Source organism: Phyllopteryx taeniolatus, chromosome 7 (assembly GCF_024500385.1).
Source record: "Phyllopteryx taeniolatus isolate TA_2022b chromosome 7, UOR_Ptae_1.2, whole genome shotgun sequence".
NCBI lineage: Eukaryota > Metazoa > Chordata > Actinopteri > Syngnathiformes > Syngnathidae > Phyllopteryx > Phyllopteryx taeniolatus.
The window spans coordinates 5,971,795-5,991,122 of record NC_084508.1 but is presented as its reverse complement, the minus strand read 5'-3'; the positions used below and the strand labels follow the sequence as shown (position 1 = coordinate 5,991,122).

Here is a 19,328-nt window from a genome sequence, read left to right as displayed (position 1 = left end):
CCAATTTATTTTGGATAAAAGACTCATTTTGACGTCAATGAGTGATTGAGGTTCACACACATCACCAAATTCACAGTTTTCCTACCTGTAGAAGCCTTTACGTTTCGCTGGTCTTGTTGCCTTCAATTGTATCTTCGGTTAGTGAAAATCATACTCTATTAAGTTGAGATCAGGTTGGCCATAGTGCAACATTATCTTGACTTGCTGCTTGTTTGTGCACCTTGTTGCCTTTCGCTTTTGTCTTCAAAACATGCTCTATTGGATTGAAATCAGGAGACTGACTATTCCATTTCTTTGCCTTCAAAAGGTCTTGATTTGATTTGAAGGTCAACCCCAATTGTTTGTTTTTCACTTACTGAAGACACAAGCGAAGGCAACGAGCAAACGAGCAGCGAGCGAAGGCCTGGCAATCCTACTTTCCTAATACCATCATCATCATTATTATTATGACCAATCACGGACAAATAAATGGTTAAATCTGGAGGGGGTCATTATATTGATGAAGCAGCGTGGCTAATCTCATTTCAACTGCTGCGGTGACCCATTGCCCCCCTCCCCTCTCCAAACCTCCTTAGTTTTAGGCTAGCATCCAGGTGCATAAAGATCCATTCAAAGCCTCTTTTCTCGTCGTACCGCGCGCTCATTACCGCGTTCTCGATGTGCTACGACGACAATGGCGCACCCCCCCAGGTCCGTCCCGTGCCCGGTGCATTTCCAAGTCAATCACAGCCTACGTCCCTTTTGTTTGGACCATCAGCTGTCCGACAATGGCACGCAAACAAACGCATTTAATGAGTTTGTAATGAAGCGCAACAACAACAAAACTAAAGCCGTCAAGATTATTTCAGGCTAATATCGAATACTGCTAAGTGAGCTAGCTAATATAGTACGGATGACGCATTACTTGTGGCTAAAATATGATGAAGTGATGCGATCACCTTCTCAAAAGCTCCTATGCAATCTTGCGCTCTTCTCTGTACAACTATTTACGGTACAATATCGACTCGATTTATCCTTCTCACCCACAGGTTGATCCGCTAGGATTTATTTCGATTTTTAACTTTGCGGGTTATACCTGCCGGACAAACACAACAGGTTTTGCCGTCGTTTTCGTTCAGCTCAGCGGTGGCCACTCAATTTTCGTTCACCCGAAGTGCCTCGGCGCCTATTGTTTACAAACATTATGACATGGTATACAGAGTGTACAACGTCCTACATGGCGGATGCTCCCGATCGGCAGAAGGGCCACCCAATATGGATGCCAAAGGCAGTCAAGTCCTGATCATGACCATGAATACTTCCAATCACTGCGGGAGGGGGGTCAAGATGCAGCCAGTCAGTCAAGGATGTGTAATCAGGCTACTTCAGCGTGGAAATGAAAGTGTGGGGGAGGCCAGAGAACAGTGATGGCGACATAAGCCAAACGCTACAATTCATGACGATCCAGGGAACATTCGGGTGTACTCTAAGATGGATGCCGAGTATGAACACCACGGGTGTTACAGGCTGTATTCACAATGACTCCCCATCCGCTATATAGTGTGTTTGCCATTTTGTCGTGCTGGTGAGGTGGACCGTGGATGGAGATGATTGTTGCGCATACACAGAATGCATACAAATGGTTTCTACGGCAACCCCTCAAGAGCTTTGTTATCTGTGTTTTTCGACCGGAGACCTTGAGTACGAGAAAAAAACACTTTGTATATAAATAGTTTTCCAGGCTGAATTGTACCGTTGAGGAAATTCCATATAACAGCCACGTCGTAATAATAGAAGCAGTCGTAAATATTACATTAACAATATCTAATTATTAAAAATCATTTAAAACGTATTGATAATAGTTTGAAATATTCAGTAATTCAGCTGTTTGTTTGTTTTCCCGTTTGCGTGTGATCAATATCAAAGATGTATTCCATATTTAGCAGAAAGCTAATTTACATTCGTAGTTCACAACATAAACCAACATTTTTGTTGAAAACCATTGCCATAGGGTACTTGTATTACTATTAATATCTCTCAAATCTGATTAATAATCTTTGGATTATTGTGTTTTATATATATATAATGTGCATTTGAAATTATATTTTATTAGATGTTTTTTTTTATATATAAGAGTTGTTATTCTCCTTGCAGGCGTTGCTCTTGAGCAAGGCATCGTCCCCAATTCCTTTGGGACACCAATGGGTATAATATATATATATATATATATATATATATATATATATATATATATATATATATATATTACACCCTATGGAATATTGATTTTTAATTTTGTTTTTATTTTGGACTATGTAGAATTCAGGACTGGCGATTTTATCGCAACTCTGCCCTCTACAGGACACCTTGAGAGCTGCTTTCATTGGACCTAATGACATGACACCACCTTGCTGCAATTGGAGAACTTTCCTGCTTTTTTTTTTTTTTTTTTTTTTCAACGGCCATTATGGGAATTGGTTGTCAATGCAAACTACATTAGCCTCATCCTCCAAATTGTCAAAAACAAGGAAGACTAATCAGCAGCCTTCCGTATCGATTTCACACGTAACTTGGCGCCGGTGGTTCAGAATTTGTGATTTCCTATTTAGTAGATCATTTTATTTTATTATTATTATTTTTACACGGTTTCATAGTCCCCCAACAGTTTATTTGATTTCAAAAATAGAGGTTTCCTACAATGTGTTTCATGCGGGCTATATTATGAGCACGTATCAAATACACACTGAGATAAGACACGCACTATCAATTCATAAATATTGAACCACGACTGTAGTTTCATTTTCTTTTTAGCATTTAGATCAGTGACCACTAATCTGTTGTTTTAAAAGCACGTCAGCCGCTTTCCACTCGTACATACACTCATGTGTTTGGAAAATCCATCTTTTCTTCACTTGTTTCGGACATTTTCGGAGCACGATGTCATGTCAAGACGCTCATTCGAGGTCGCTCTAGATATTGCAGAGCATAAAAGGAAAAACAAGTGAGAACATGTTAAAAATATAGATATGACTGGTACTTTTGTAGGACGTAACAGACATCTCATTAGGTACGCCTGCATTGTCGAATGAAATCTGATGTTCGGAAAATTATAATGCGAAAGGAAAATCATTATTTCAAAGCCCTAAGCAATTATTGGAGTATATTACAAGATGTAAATCACTTTCTTCATTTTATTATTTGTCGTATTGTATTATATGCTCATAAATTGTCTTGGATGTACGGTAGGAAAAAATATATACGTAATGGCAAATATACTGTATTTACAGATTAACGATCGGATCATCCTGTGAGGCACAGCAGTTTTGATTTTGATTTTTTCAATTTTAAAATGACATTTTCAATTCATTTTATAATTCAGTGTTCAAAGAATTTTTCATCATCATACATCACTATTTCTTTTTATTTTTTTTTCTGTTATTCTCGGAATAAAAACCCTTTTTTGTATCACTACCGCTCCAATGTGCACACGAGCTCAAAATAAACAAATATTCATGATTATTTAATTTATGTTGCAAATATTAAATACATAAGCATTATAGCCTATAAGTAATTAGAATTACTCTTAGGCAAGCACGAGGGAGAACATGCAAAGTCCACACAGGAAGAGCCCGGATTCAAACTACCAACCTCAGAACTGTGAGGCAGATGCACTAACTACTAGTTCATCGTGCCGCTTCTCAGTTCATTTATTGTCAATAAAAGAAAATATAATTAATCATAAATGACATCTCAAACTGAGAATGGATTGAATTTTTCTTTAACAAATTAATTTCAAAAAAAATTTCCATGATGTATATGTATTCATTAATTTTTAATAGATTTTCAGTTACACGATTCTTCATTTAGATCTTAAATAATTGATTACTTTATTTAGTTGACACATGAGAAAGAACACAATGCAACATTTAGTTTTGACTCCTTTTAAATGATTGGTAAACTATTTTTAATATCAAAACTAAACAATAAAAACGAATTGTATTTCATTATGAAAATATTTTATGTATTTATTTGTTTTTTATTCTTTTATATTATTAAATTGGTTAATTTACTTATGATAACAAATACAATTAATAAATAATAAAAAAAAATAATACCTATATTTTTATTCGAATTATTTTTAACAGTAACATTAAACAATGACATTATTTTATTATCAAAATCAACTATTCTATACTTGTATTTGTAGTCGATTTTTAAAAATTCATTTAAACTAGCAAATAAATGGTTACTATATTAATAAATGACAAAATAATACAATAAAGATTTTTTTTTATTTTATGAAATAATTGGTTCGCTAAATATTACCTTCAAACCGTAAAATTAAACAATGGGACTTAATTAAAATAAACTATTTTACACGTTTTTATTACATTCCTGCCTTTGCTTTAGAGTGGCGTTTATATTTATTCATTTGATTTAGTTTGTTTTAACCTTTGTTGTCGTTGTTGTTCGAGTCCTGCCCAGCACATGAATGCAGTTGCCATAGAAACGAGAATGCCGTGTCTGTCCATGTTGTACCTGACTCAACGTTTGCACACGCACGCCCCTTGAGGCCCCTCTCTCCGGACCTGCAGGGGGCAGCACCGAGCTGTTTATGTCACCGTCAACGTCTTTGAGACGTCATCCGTGCAGTAGAAGAAGAAAGCCCCTGTTGTCACAGAGGAGAGGCTAATGTACGTCCACTTTCGAGTCAGCAGCTCGTACCGCGGCGACGACGACGGCAATGGTTGACCGAGTCCGAGGAACTTACCCCTGGCTGGACCTCACTCTCGCGCGGTTGTCCCACCTGTAGTGAACGAGAAGCGCGGAGGAGAAGAGCTGTTCTCGGCTACCGGTTGGAGGGGGATGGCTGCGGGCCAGGAGGAGCGAGCCCGGCGGACTTGTTCTCGCCATTTTTCGCGCAGGAGAACTCTGCCGTGTCTCGGACTCTTGAGGATATTATTTATTGCTTTTAGCCACACGGCGAGGGCGAATAAAGAAGGTTTGTATCGGCGAGGAGGAGAATGGTAGCGACGCTCGAGTGTAACTAGCGTAACTTCCGTGTGCGTTTTGAGCATATGAATTGGAGCTGTTTCTTTTTTGTGTGTAGACGTCATAAGCTAACTTTTTCACTTTTCTGGTGACGGAATGACGTTCGTTAAGTCGCCTGGCTGTGACCCGTGGTGACGTCAGCAAAGCTCGGGCTGGTTAGCGTCGGGGAGCTACCTCCAGGGGAAGTCAGGTGGCCCGGGTTAAAGTTTTGTCAACGTGGCCCGGCTCGGCGTACTTTGCTGGGCGTAAATGACAAGAAGACAGCCGTGCTGTCATTTTCTACGCCCGGCTCGGGTGTCAGGTCATGGTGGTCCACGGGGGCGAACGACCCCTTGCGGCTCTCATGATACGTTTGTTTAAGAGCAAACTAAACACAGGAGGACTGAGAGTGACGTTGTGGTTTTTTTTAAATTAAAAAAAAAAATAGTTTTTCAGCAAGACTAGATAAGTGCACGTGCACAGTCAAAGAAATCGTCTGTTTCACTACATTTGGATCTCTCGGATTTTTCCTGCCTTTATGTGGCTGCTGTTGTCTGAAAGTGTGAGTTTATGGTTTCGCTGTAAATTAGCACACGGTTAAATGTCAACGACGGTTGCTTTCCTAAATCCCAAGATGACAACAAATTGCGGCTTGTCATGATCAATAGGAACCAGAGACGTTTGATTGGTTTGGCTTTGAAAATAAACAAAAATGTGTCATTGTAAAACTGCAGCAATCTCAAATTCACAAATCAACATTTGCAAAGTGTGTTGTTATACAAGTTTAAGGAAACTGCTAAAGTCAAACACAATCCGTTACTGGGAGACACAGAAATAATTTGTCATTAAAAGGACAAAAATCCCAAAACGTCGACAAATCAATGTATTTTGTTTTACACGTCCCAAAAAACCACTGAAGTCAATCCGTTTCGTGGCGCTGGTCAACCGCCCATTTGCTTTGTTTCGGAAACAATATGTCATCTTCCAATAAACATTTGCAAAGTGTTGATTTGAAAATTGAATGAAGCGCTCAAGTCGAACAGGATTTTCTGGAAGCCAGTCGCCTTCCGATTTGTTCGGCTTTAGAAACAATGTCATCGTCATACAACCGAGACAAAGTTTACAAACATGCAATGTATTTTTTCTTGACACATTCAAACAAACCACTAAATCTAACATAATTTGTTTCGGGATGCTGGTTAAGCTCTGTTGCTTTAGGTTTTAGAAGCAATCTCAGATAAAATGTCTGTTTTTGTTCCTTGTCAAAGTTTTCTTTTTACCAGTCAACATTTGGAATTTTCCAAAGCGATAACGGCCGCCACTGCTTGATTGCCCTTTGGCTTCACTTTGCATCAGTCGTCCTTCTGCTCTGTTAAATGTCAAGACAGTTCCTTTCTAAATCACAACAAAGACAACGTCCACAAATTGACGTGATCATCATCGTAAAAACTGATAATCTCAAGTTTTAAGAAACCTCTAATCTTCCATATTTGTAGAAATCGCCAAGGTCAAAGACAATCTGTTTCAGGATGCCTGTAAAACTTTCTTTTGTCTTGAGAAACAGTTTGTCATTGTAATCTACAGAACTAGCAAGACATCCACCACAAGCAACATTGGCAAGATATATTGTCTTCAAACAGTGGAAATTAGACTTTATACCGATCTGATCGGTATCGGCCAATAATTAGCATTTAATTTCTGATCGGCTCATCGGCTTTAATATCATAATTCAGCGATCATTGATCGGCTCCGCAGAAGACATTTACTCCGCGTCGCCATTGTGTACAGTATATTTGAGGCCAAAAACTAGTTTATTTTTAGCCTTGTTGCACATCTTTGACGTTGTACTCTAAATATCTGACCCCCAATAAAGTTATTTAAAAAAAAAAAAAAAAACATGTCAGTGACGTAATGCCTGGATTAGACTACAAGACAAATTTGGTCTTTCACGATTCTACTATGTCAGACTACTGCAATAAAATCTTGCATTCCGATACCACCGTACCCCGTCTTTTACGATCACTGGGCTTTATCTTATCAACTCAAAACGTGACCGGATACACTTGTTGCCATGGCGACAACAACAGCAATGGATCGCGCGTGTATCGTGTTGGTCAAAAAAAAGAACAAAATGGGGAAACGTGTGGTGGTCACCGATGTTCGGGAGAGGGACGTTCTTTTAAGGATTGCTTGAGGTATGTTCACGTACTTTTAATACGATACGGCTCGCAAGCAAGCAACAAAACGTTATGTAGCCTAGCAAGCTAGTGCTAGCAGTAACAGTTGTATGTAAACATGCTGGCTTTCTGTCAAATCATGCTCTAAAGTTTTGGTGTGTGTGTGTGAAGTCATTTAATTAATTGCAGTGAGTTAGGACCCGTTATGAACTGTCATGTTGTAATGTTGGTTTGACCTGACTGATTAGAATACATGACCTGACTAGAGAATACTTAGTGAAGATACTCAATATACAGTACACAAGAAAATATAGTAAATGAGCAATTCATTTAAATAGACAGATTGCTCCATCTTGTGATAGGATTGGTTATCGTTTTTTTAAACTCTGTGATCGGCCCCAAAAATCCTGATGGTGTAGAGCCTAGCGGAAATGCTAAATTCCAATGTGTTTGATGGCTGTTGAGGTTTATAAAATGTACTCTTGTTAATGTCCCAAAATCTAAGTTTTGTGTGACTGTAGACAAAAATAGCCTCACTAATGTCACAAACTCAAGTTTTGTGTGACTTTACACGTTCGTATCTTTACTTAGGTTTCTGGTTGGATTCCGCATCACACTACTTAAGTTCAGAGGTTCCACTGTTTTGACTTTTGATTCAAGTTTGCAAAAGTTAGCCTGGTTTTATCTCAAACTCCCTCAAACATTTTTCCTGGGAATTTTTTTATTATGACTCATGCTTCATCATCAACTTCTATGTCATTAGACTTCGAACATAATCAGATTTACTATCAAAATGACGTAATAAACTTAATGGCCAACTACCGGTATGTAACTTTTATGGCTCAATTAGTGTGACTCAACTAGCTTGTATTGTAATGTACTGATCCTTTTTGTCTTGCGCAGTAACAAACTGACAATGAGCAAGCAAATGTCTCATTCTAGCCTTGCGTTAGCCAAAACATGCTGAAACACATTCACTGCAGCGCAAGAGATATCTGTTTCTCATAAGCTAATGGAGCTGTGATATGTTTGTACAGGCGGATTATTTTCGGCTTCGCTAAGCCGCTTAAATTGACGGTTCGCGCTCTCGCTTTCGCGACTTGATTTAATGTATCCGTTTGCCTCCGATGGTAATAACCGCGTTGTGCTTTTGTTGGACGCAAACGGCGACGCGTGATCCGATTTCGGCGGTGTCGGGTGATGCGGGCGAAAAGCCTCTCAAATCCCTAGCGGTCTCCCCGTTTATCTGCGCTTCACTGAGGAACGACGCCAGAGTCAAACGTTGGCGCTGTCTGTCAAAGTAATTACGCGGAGCCCTGATCTGAAAATACCAGCATGTACAAAGTATTGCTTTTGAATTCCCACTCCCGTCAAGTCAAACGCTTGAAGTGCTTTTGCGGGACAGTCGTTGGCTTATGTCCTCTAGGTGTCGGTGGAGTAAGAACATTCTAATCTACACAATCTAATGAAAACCAAAGCAGCATGGTAAGAAGAAAATCTAAAAATATTAGGCTAAAAATACATGGGGAAAAAAATAGTAGGAAAATTAAGACAAAAATAAAAGTCTCAAACGGTTTGTCTGTACACCAGTTCATCTCAGCCTGTTTTAGGGGAACCCTGATTCGTTCACTTTTCAGCAGTGTCAGACTCGCTATAATCGAGGATTTGCAGCCAGCGATAGTAATGCGTCGTCGTCGTTCTCCCCGGACCCAATAAATAAACCACACCAGCACGCAAAACTGAAATAGATTAAAACCAATGTAGTGGCATTTGTGGGAAACCACCCGCTCGTACGGTCAAGCTTTCACTTTTGCTTGTAACCTTTCCTTTTTAAGAAGAATAGGGACAATGTTTGGGTGGGAGCTGCCAGCAGAAAGCACCTTTTTAAATATTTGGGGCTGTGTGAATCCAGCGAGGGTCCCAACTGCTTTCTGTTCCGCATCAAAGCTAAATAACAGTACATGATCTTGTCTCAGCGTTTGGAACTCTTACAAGATATGAGGTGTCCTTTTCATCTGCAATGCTGATGTGCTGTTTTTATGTATTTATTTATTTATTTAATTTTGTCTTTCACAGCGTTCGTTCAGTGTGACACAATATTAGAAGTGCTACATTTTGGTGATGGAGGTGTTATATCGGTAAGTAATGGCCATTTAATACAGTAAATAAGACAGAGTCGAACCCAGATCCTGACTGAGTCAGGCGTGTTAACCACTAGGCGACACCTTCAATTTGAGATCCACGTGGCAGGGTTTGTCCACAAGTAACATAACTCTTTGAATGGAGGGTGAATTCACAGTCCGTGTTTGTTCCATACAATGACGAACATAAAATAATGTACTATACAAGTGTCATTTCATTGATTACATTGAACTGACTGCACCCACTTGTTTTTCTTTTCGCAGGCTGAGTCCGACATCAATTTTGGTCTATATCAACAAAGGTATGTAAATGTTCCACCTGTCATGTTCAGTACCTAATGTTGTGGACACTTATTGTGCTCTACTACTGGTGAGCAAGTATTTAGTACAGGATCTAACCATGGCAATGACCTAATAACCGTTGCATTGTACGCCCTCCTGTTTTTTATCACCCCCGCCATTGGGGTTATATTTTTCTCTGCAAGAGGTGGTTTATTGGTTTTGCTGTATTCTTGTATTACCTTTTCCAAGGATGTTCCTGTTGGAATTGGAGAAGAATTCACCAAAGGATATTTTTCAGAGTTGAACCTAATTTGCAAACTTCAGCGATACGCCAAAGAATCAGAATAAACACAAATAGAATTTACAACGGCGACACGGTGCCCGACTTGTTAGCTCATCCGCCTCACAGTTTAGACGTCGTGTGTGTGTGTGTGTGTCTGTGTGGAGTTTGCATGTTCTCCCTGTCCCTTAATGTGGGTTTTCTCCCGGTACTCCGGTTTCCTCCCACATTCCAAAAAGAGAGAGAGGTGTGAATGTGAGTGTAAATGATTGTCTATTTGTGCCCTGCGATTGTTTGGTGACCAGTTCAGGGTGTCCCCCGCCTCTCTCATTTTGAAGTTGGGATTTTCCAGCCAGATTTGAGCTCATTAAATACAGTTCCAGCTGAAAAAATTGACGCAGGATTTTTGTATCGGAGCGTCCATCTCAACGCTCACTGTGTGTTTTGTCTCTGCTGCGAGCGAGGAGCCTTGACTGTTTGCACGGAACGTTCCAATCCATTAAAGGGTTATCTCGTGACCGCTCCCCCTCACTGTGGGAGAGGGAAAAGGTATTTTCATTTTTGTTTCGTAGTCTCCTAGAAGCAGAAGAGACTCCCTCACAGTGAGATTGTTAATCATTACCTCATGCGCTGCGGGTGTGCCCTGAGGTAGGAAGACAGTTGTCAACATTGGCTGCAGACACAGTAAAGGATGTTGCATATTTCTGCGATTGGCTGGCAACCAGTTCAGGGTGTACCCCGCCTCCTGCCCGATGATAGCTGGGATAGGCTCCAGCACGCCCGCGACCCTACTGAGGAGAAGCGGCTCAGAAAATGGATGGATGTTGCATATTTGTTAGCAGCTTAACGCAAAAACCTGCAACATATTCGGACAAAATATCATTATATAAATGTCAAGGACAGATTTTATTTTATTTTTTTCTCTTTCCCTGTGCTGTTTTGGCCTTGAATGCTCTGTTGGGGGGGGGGTGTTGTCCATGGCTGTTTATGCGAAACAGTATGCAATTACTAGCTCAAGGAGAGAATTGGAATAAGCAGATAGGGATAAAGGTACAATTCCAAGATTATGGCCTTTTCCTTTATTTTTTACTAAGTGGGGTACACGCGTGTAAAACTAGGCGAAGCTAGGCAAGCTGTGAACTTGCATGGATGGCAATGTGTTGTTTCTATTATCATAGAAATCATTAGGCCCACAGATTTAGCAAAAAACAAAGTTAAGCTTCAGTAGAAAAGTGCCCTTTTCACAGAACCCTCACGTGGCTTGTCACAATCACATAATTAGATGCGCATTGGTGTCAAAGCCAGCATCAAGTGTGATGTATAAAATCCTTTTCTCGCTCAACTTCAACGCTTCTCCATGTGGTTTCTACTGACTTTAAGAACACATTTGCAACTATGACACAGAAATGCAACAAAACAAAACAGCTGGGCTGTGTTCTTTACTACTCAAGACGTTCCCTGTCAAAGTTATATCGGTCTATATTTTTGCTTAATTTTATATTTTGTCAACCGAATTAATGTATGAATACGGTTTCGCTGTACCGCTGATTTTAAATCAAATGGTTCATAGCGTATATGTTCACTGTGATGGGTTAAATGCAGAGAACAAATTTGGTGTGCATGCATGCATGTTGATGACAATAAAAGGTGATTCAATTCTATTCTATGCTGAGTAATTCAACCGGCAGACTGGCTATCAGTTAGCCACTTAACAGCCAGTGCTGTCCTGAGCCAACATGGCCGAGTCTTCACACTCATTTGCCAACTCTTGACATCAGTCAACAGGCCAGGCCCCGTCTTTGAAAACTACACACACATTCAAAGTCACAGATACGACAATATAAAATGTGAGAATGACGACCCAGAGTGGACAAAAAGAATATCTGCACCGCATATGCATATTTTGAATTAGTATTAAGTATTAAGCATTAATATAGATTACAATAATGGGATAAATTAATTTTGTGGAGTTTTGTCTATTAAGGGACTACTGTATTTGTTTTTTCCTCTTAACTCTGTTTTTGCCAACTCTTGTCAAGTCTATGGTGGTAAGACTTTGACAGCACGTTAACCCCTTTTGCATGGAGAAAATATAACATCAGCGCTCCCATTTTTTCACTTGTGCCTTCACATGGAACCCAACAAAGCGAGACATTCCTGTGTCAATGATGTAGCTTCCTACAGTGAGATAGTGAAAGGTGCGCAGGACAGCAACAGTTGCATTAAAATGGACCCCTCCGTCCCGCCTTTTCGATGTTCCCTTTCACTTAGTTGGCGTCCTACCTGATAGTACCTCCAAAGCTAGGACATTTTGTTAGCTTGGTCACTCCATTCTTGCCAACTTTGTCACTTCTATTGTAGAATTTGGAGGACACATTAGGCCCTTTCACACCGAGAAACAAACAAAAGAGCAGTTGAGCAGGCACCTATTCTATATGTGCTTTTCTCACAGAATCCTACAGAGCGGAACATTCCAGTGTGGACAATGCGACTTCCCACAGTGAGATTAGCGGCACAACGGACAGCGACAGTTAAACTTCACACCTCAGTTCTGTCTTTCCGCTATTTCCTATAGGGTTTGGTGACCGCTTTGCACTGGGTTGTGGTGGCCATTTTGTTGCCTACAAGAACATAAACATAGGCTTTATTTTATATGAGTTTATGGGGCCAGTACCGTTTCTGATACACCTTAGCTCATGGGGCCACAACTCAAAAAGGCTTTTCTGTCAGACCCTGAAAGCTCATTTTGAGCTTGTTGCTAATACAGTGGAACCTCGATAGAACGGACTAATAAGGGCGGAGGGTTGTCCGATATAGCAGATTGTCCGTTACATTGACGGATTTATTTATTTATTTTTTTAGGCCATATGCACCCATATTACTGTAGAGTACAAAATTGTTTTGTATTTTTTTTTCATGGCTTAAAACGCCCAGTACAGTGGAAAGTTATTGTAAATAAATGTAAAAATAAATAAATAAATAAAATGTTTGAAAGTTCCATGTTATCCAAACTTACCACTCTGGTGTGCTTGGCCATGGTGACATTGTTGATATACAGTACTCATTATAGGCGAGTCACTTTCGTAAGCCGTGAGAAATTAGTGTGGTTTCTAGTTCCACGGCTTGAAAAAAAACGGTTACTGTACCAAAAATAGCATGTTCCAGACTCAGGCAGCTTCTGTATTCCTGCTGTCATCTCTCTCTCTCTCTCTGTCTCTCTGTCTCTCTCTCTCTCTCTCTCTCTCTCTCTATCTCTCTCTATCGCTATCTCTCTATCTATATCCCCCACATTCAATATGGCCACCATGTCCATTTTACCCAATATCCATTATATCGCGGTCCGGTTTATCAAAGGTTTCACTCAGCCAGCTTCAGTCAGCTGGCTTCCTGATTGGCTATCATTCCGTGACAGTCATGAAGTCCTGGTTCAGAGTTCCTACACAACAGGATTAAAAAAAAAAAAAAAAAAAAAAAACGCAACAGGAAACACTTTGGCTTGGGCAGAAGCCTCTGCTCCTGGCATCCTACTAACCCCGTTAGCCCGACATAGGCAGATCATAGTCCCCCTAAAATGCTCCCGCACCCTTCAGACCCCCGGCTTCTCCAGTTACTCGCTGGCATTCAGTACATTAGCTCAGAAGCCCCGAGCTCAACACTGCTCGATGTCATTCACAACCATGACACGTTTTGAGTCTTCAAAACCAGAATGAGGGAAGTGAGGACTTGCCTCAGATCTCACACACTGCTTCTCGGTCCAGTCTTCACACACTGCGGATGTCACGAGCATGTCCGTGCACGCCGCAACAGATGGAAATCCATCTGGCCGCGGCCATTGTCTGCATCTAGTAAATGGATGAAACTGATCTCTGCATGCTTGTCTGACAGCAGTGTGATACCGCTGTACTTGTAGTAGAGTGGTGAATTATGGGATGGCCTTTGGGTGGATCGGAACTGTAGGTGGAAATACAAGAAAGACGCTTTGCTAGGTTATCTTGTCATTATGGCATTGTTAACACATTCACTGCCATTGACTGCTTTAGAAGTCAAATATCCATGTTAACTGGGAGGGCTGGCAGTGAATGAGTCCAAAATGCTACATTTGAATTGAACGGCAATAGTCATATAAAATAGGCCACATAATAGTCGAGTTGTGTTTTTTGGACATACTTGGCAAATAAAGATGATTCTGAGTTGTTTGACTGATTTTCCTCGCTTGGCCATTAATTGCGACTACTTTTGAGTTGACAGTTTGTTTAGCTAGGATTAGGCAAAAGATATCAAATTTCCTGGTACCGTCTACTGGGAATCCTCAGCGGTGCATCTGCGAAACTTGGCTTCCAGACTTCAGAGGCGGGGCCGCCAAACTTGTCGACCGGAAACTTTGCTGACATCCGTTGCACAAATCAAAACCACTTCTCAGAAAATTCTTAATGGTTTCACTAGCTTCCAAGATACTTCAGAGGCACGTCGACCACAAAACTTTGGCGGCACATGCACTGGAAAACGAGCTCATACCATAGAATGACAAATACGACAAACGTCTTGTTGCTGCATTATTATTATACCCCACAATCTCCACTTTACTGCAGGGCTCCAGTTTCTTAGTGCCTTCAGTTTCTGGGATAAAATTGGTGTCCTTATACCATACATCGTTCTCCGTGGTTGCTGTTTATTAGCTTGTCTCGTTCCACGTTCAATGGGGCGTGGTTTTCTGCAGCACCATCGGGGCTCGTTTCCATTGGCAAAAAAGCAGGTTGTTTTTCTAGTACCAGTTCAAGTTCCAAGTGCGGCGAGTTCATACAATAGGGTGACCTCTAACATTGTGTGGCTCGAAATGCCAAAAAATAAACACAAATGCTAATGTTAGCTTACCATGTTACTGCAGTGCTAAACTACACAGTTGCCACTAAACAGTTTCTGACTGTGGAACTTAATGTCTTTTTGACTCCAAAATGATGGTAGGTTTAGGGGTAATTACGAAAGCGTAATGAAATAAAAAAAATTTAAAAAAAAGAACGCCTATTTGGCTTTTGTGATGAGGTGCGTGCCACAGGTCGCCGATTCATTTCAATTGATTTAATATTGGCTCCCATTACATTGTTGTTCGCCTATTGTACGGAGAGAACCTGGTCTATTTGTTAAGAATCACCTGTCGGCGAACAGGCTTGACGAGTTATTGTGCCTGTATTCTCGATAACAAGTGAGCTTCATCCGCTAATGGGCCTGGAGGTGAGTCGTGTGGTTTGTGATTGCGTGATGCGCCCGCGTGAACCTCACAAACAGAAACGATAGGCTTTGTTAGGGAGTGTTCTCATTTGGCTGTTCCCGAATCTTGCGCTTGTGTTTAGATAGGTTGGAAACGAACACTGACGTGCATACTGCTGTTCCTCACCTTTTCCTGCTCCTGTCACATCTCTCTGTCCCCTGCAGCACAGCCCCGCACCGTGGGAACTGCAGATCCATACGCTTCGAACCTCCAATGTTGGACTTTAGCAAACAGTGAGTTTCTGACTCTTGAACATGTTCACATACTTGTCACTATTGCCCAGCTCAGTAATTATTGTCAAAAACCTGTGGAATGTGCACCACTTGACTGTGCAGTCTGACTGGTTTCACCTTAGCCTGACTTATTGGCACACTTCTGCTTTTGACGGCAGGTACACGCCAATGTAGCGTAGTGGCCATCAGCATATATACGTACACACATGCATGCATTGGAGTTCAAGGGCCACATAAAGTTCAACATGATATAAAGTAGGTAAAGTAGGGAGTTGCTGTTTTCCCCTTTGTTGTAATGTGAAGCAATACAAGTACATTAGTAAAATCTTTAATAATTATGATAGGATAAGCGGTACGGAAAATGGATTGATGGATTTTACACAATCGATTTCTTAAGAAAAATGCACTTTGCTTCACTTTATCATTACATAATTAATCAACTTATGAAGGTGTTGGATTTTGTTTTCTGCTTCATTTTTCACTCAAGCATAATTCTCCAAAACTTAATTGACACCCTTATCATACAAACTAAAGTTTGTGGCATCTTATGTGTAAATGTCTGCTGGTCTGACAAGTTCCTTCTCCCAACAGAACTATTTTAAATGTATAAGGAACAGGTCACCTGCCCTGTAAATAGATAAACTTACTATGCATTTACCATATAAAAAAAATACATAATTTTGGATTTTATGGCATTGAACAAAAGGATTACAACAAATCAAACTCTGATATAGCTATATAGTTAAGCTATTGACTAACGTTTAATTTTTGAATTCATTGACCCCCCGCGCCCCCCAACTTATTACCACTGCAAGGATTCATTTGGCAGAATCGTAAGCAGGACTGGTGCTGCGGGATAAACCAAACGGTGTTCATTCGCAGGAGGGCGTTTGGTGAATTCGCTAATTAACGGCTGGCATGAGGATTTAGGGTGTTCGTCAGCTCGCCCTAGCAGATGCTTTTTCAGATGGGCATTCAAACCACTTGTGCTTATGTTTTATTTGAGGATAGACTTATTAACATTTTGTACAGTTGACCGTGCTAATGGTCTCATTTGAGGTAAAATGTTTCCACACGCTTGAGGCACGGCTGCTAGTTTCCTGCACCGACCACCTGTTGATTTCAGCGAGGCATCTGTGTTGTTAATGCCAGAACAATTAATCGACGACTCGTTGGTTCACCCCCTATGCCACGCAACCACAATTTATCGCGCAGGCCAGATTGAATGTCCTAGCGGACAGGTTTTGGCCCACGAGCCGCATTTTTGAGTCCCCTAATGTAAAGGGATCGGGGGGGGGGGGCCTGCTCGCCAAGGTGGGGTGTTCCCAGCTGTCACAAGCTAGCCTCACCCTGGCCTACGACAACGGCAGCAAACATGGCACTTATCAGCTGTGACCTTGAGAAAGCTCCCTTATCGCGCTTACCAAATCACGGTGGCCCTTGGTTTTGTGCGGTCACTAAATCCAGCTTTTAATACAAGTTGAACTCCACAAAAAAGGTTCAAAAGTTTACGTCGACCTTGTTAGAGAACAACTCCAACATGTGACTTTCCCCAAATGCAGTGTTAAAATGTTCAGTCATTCAAATGATGTACAGCAAATACATAATTACTCACCATTAATGAACTACAAGCCAAACCTGTTTCTCAACTGTCCACTATTATAATGTTGGAGCAAAACAGTGTATCTGATGAGAAAAATTACTTGCTGGGAAATTATTATATTGCTGTTTGGACCACTATGTTGTCAATGTCTGACATTGGATGTACATCCAAGGTTTGTGGTTTATTTTGTTTTAAATTGATTATTTATTTATTTATTTTAGTATTTCTTTTCAAATGTGTTTTATTTGGATATTTTTCTCTTTATTCTTTAAGATTTGTTTCGGATAATAACTCACACATAGCGCGGATCTCGTTACTTTTTTTCATATTTTTCTGTTTTGTTAATATTTAATTTTGTTCTATTCTCATGTTTGGGATAAAAAAATTAAAAATTGGAACAATTTGCAGTTTTATTGTGAAAGACAATGCATGTCTTATTTGCTCATTATCAACAAACTTTGTGTGTTTCTTCCATTGACAGGCCTGTGGGGATGCCAAAAATGGAGAAAGTTTATTTACATAATCCTAGTTCAGAAGAAATTAGTTTGATATCAATATCAGCGACGACGGCGCATTTTCACGCTTCTTTTTTCCAGAACAGGGTGAGTGCATACGTTACTTTTGTCTTTGTTGTTTCGCCACATCGCATCTGATTTGCGGGATGCCTGTTATAATAAATATAATTTATTTAATTATGTTGTTTCAAACAATGTAGTGGGCACCGCCCTATGAATGTGGGAGAGCAACCGATTTTAGATATTTAACCTTTGGAGGTATAATCAGAGCTCGAGGCAGGACAGATCCTGTGTGTAAGAGTATTTCTGCAAAGCTGGAACAGGTGTGTAACGTTAACACCTATCCTTTTATTTATCATTTAATTGGCCTTGCAACCTCTCACTTTTTACATAACATCTAGCTTGTATGTTTTTTTTCTAAATTTAACTCGGTTTTATTTACAGAGCACTTTGTAAACTACGGCAGCTGAAACAGTGTCGATAAAAGTGTAAATAACATCGAACATAAGACTAAAATAAAGGCTCAAGTCTTAAGTCTCATGCTGATTTTAAAGACAAGGAATAAAAATGTATTTTACGGCAGGTTTTAAAAAAAATGGGCGACGAAGGGGCTTGTCTAATGTGCACCGGGTGGTCATCCCATAGTTTGGGACCTGCGACAGAATAAGTCCTATCCCCACTGAGCTTACGCTTAGACTTCAGTACCTCGAGAAGCAGCAAGTTAGCTGACCCGAGGCACTGGGCAGCAGTAGCAGTGTAGGGATGAAGCAACTTGGAGAGATAAGGCCAGGTGAGACTATTTTGAGATGTAAAAACAAGAAGCAGACTCTTAAAATGAACTCTGCACAGGCAGCCAGAATAGGGGTTTTGTGCTCCCTCATACGTGTTCCAGTTAAGCGGTGAACTCCCTTCTGAGGACAAAGATGTTATGGGGTCAGTTAAAATTCATATTTGCATTGTTTATATGCTACATGCATGTCATTTCCAGCAAGTTGTCAACTATCGTAAAAAAAATTGTTTTTTATTACGCGTATTGAGCACTCCCCGAACATACACAAAGCTCGAGGTACCGTGGTGTAGTTACTCAATCCACCGCAAGACTACCAGCATGTTCTTTCTGTGTCCTCTACAGATAATCCCTCCTGGAGGAAACACGTCATTTGATGTCGTGTTCCTCGCGCGAGTCGTCGGGAATGTAGAAAACACTTTATTTATTAACACGACACATCACGGAGTATTTACATACCAGGTAACAAGCGCACAAGACTGCACACGTCTTTAAATTGTCTTGAATTTGCTGATTTTTCTTTTTCCCCCACCCGTCTCTCAAGGTTTTTGGGGTGGGTATCCCAAACCCGTACAGGCTCCGTCCCTTCGTTGGGGCTCGAGTCCCAGTAAACAGCAGCTTCTCGCCGCTAATAAGCATCCATAACCCCTACAGTGAACCGCTGCAGGTAACCTAGCACTGCCAGCAAACTGATTACCGTATTTTCTCGGGTATAATGCGCATCCCCCCCCCCAAAATATTGTCGAAAATCAATATTGCGCATTATACATGGGTATAGAAGCAAATGGGGGGGGAAACTTTCACATTTTATAACTGTATGCTGCTATCTAGTGGTTATGAAAAGGCTGGGCACTTTCATTCCAAAATGCCAGCCCCACCTAGTGGTTATAAAAAAGGTCCAGCCTACCCTTTCATTCCCCTATGACTGGGGTACGTATGACTGCATATATGTACAGTTGTGCTCATAAGTTTACATACTCTGGCAGACTTTGTGAAATATTGTTTTTTTTAAATACGACTGATGACTGAACAAC

General features: G+C 40.6%; 1 protein-coding gene across 1 annotated transcript in view; it reads left to right on the top strand.

Annotated features, from left to right (window-relative positions):
• Positions 1-4,638: 4,638 nt before the first annotated feature.
• The window catches only part of tmem131 (transmembrane protein 131), a 36,609-nt gene continuing 21,919 nt past the window's right edge, over positions 4,639-19,328 (top strand). The window contains exons 1-7 of the mRNA XM_061780120.1: positions 4,639-4,981; positions 9,264-9,325; positions 9,593-9,630; positions 15,321-15,389; positions 17,474-17,594; positions 18,640-18,756; positions 18,839-18,961. Coding sequence (XP_061636104.1) covers positions 4,846-4,981; positions 9,264-9,325; positions 9,593-9,630; positions 15,321-15,389; positions 17,474-17,594; positions 18,640-18,756; positions 18,839-18,961 — 666 coding nt within the window. The 5' untranslated portion in view covers positions 4,639-4,845. The remainder of the gene's footprint in view (positions 4,982-9,263; positions 9,326-9,592; positions 9,631-15,320; positions 15,390-17,473; positions 17,595-18,639; positions 18,757-18,838; positions 18,962-19,328) is intronic.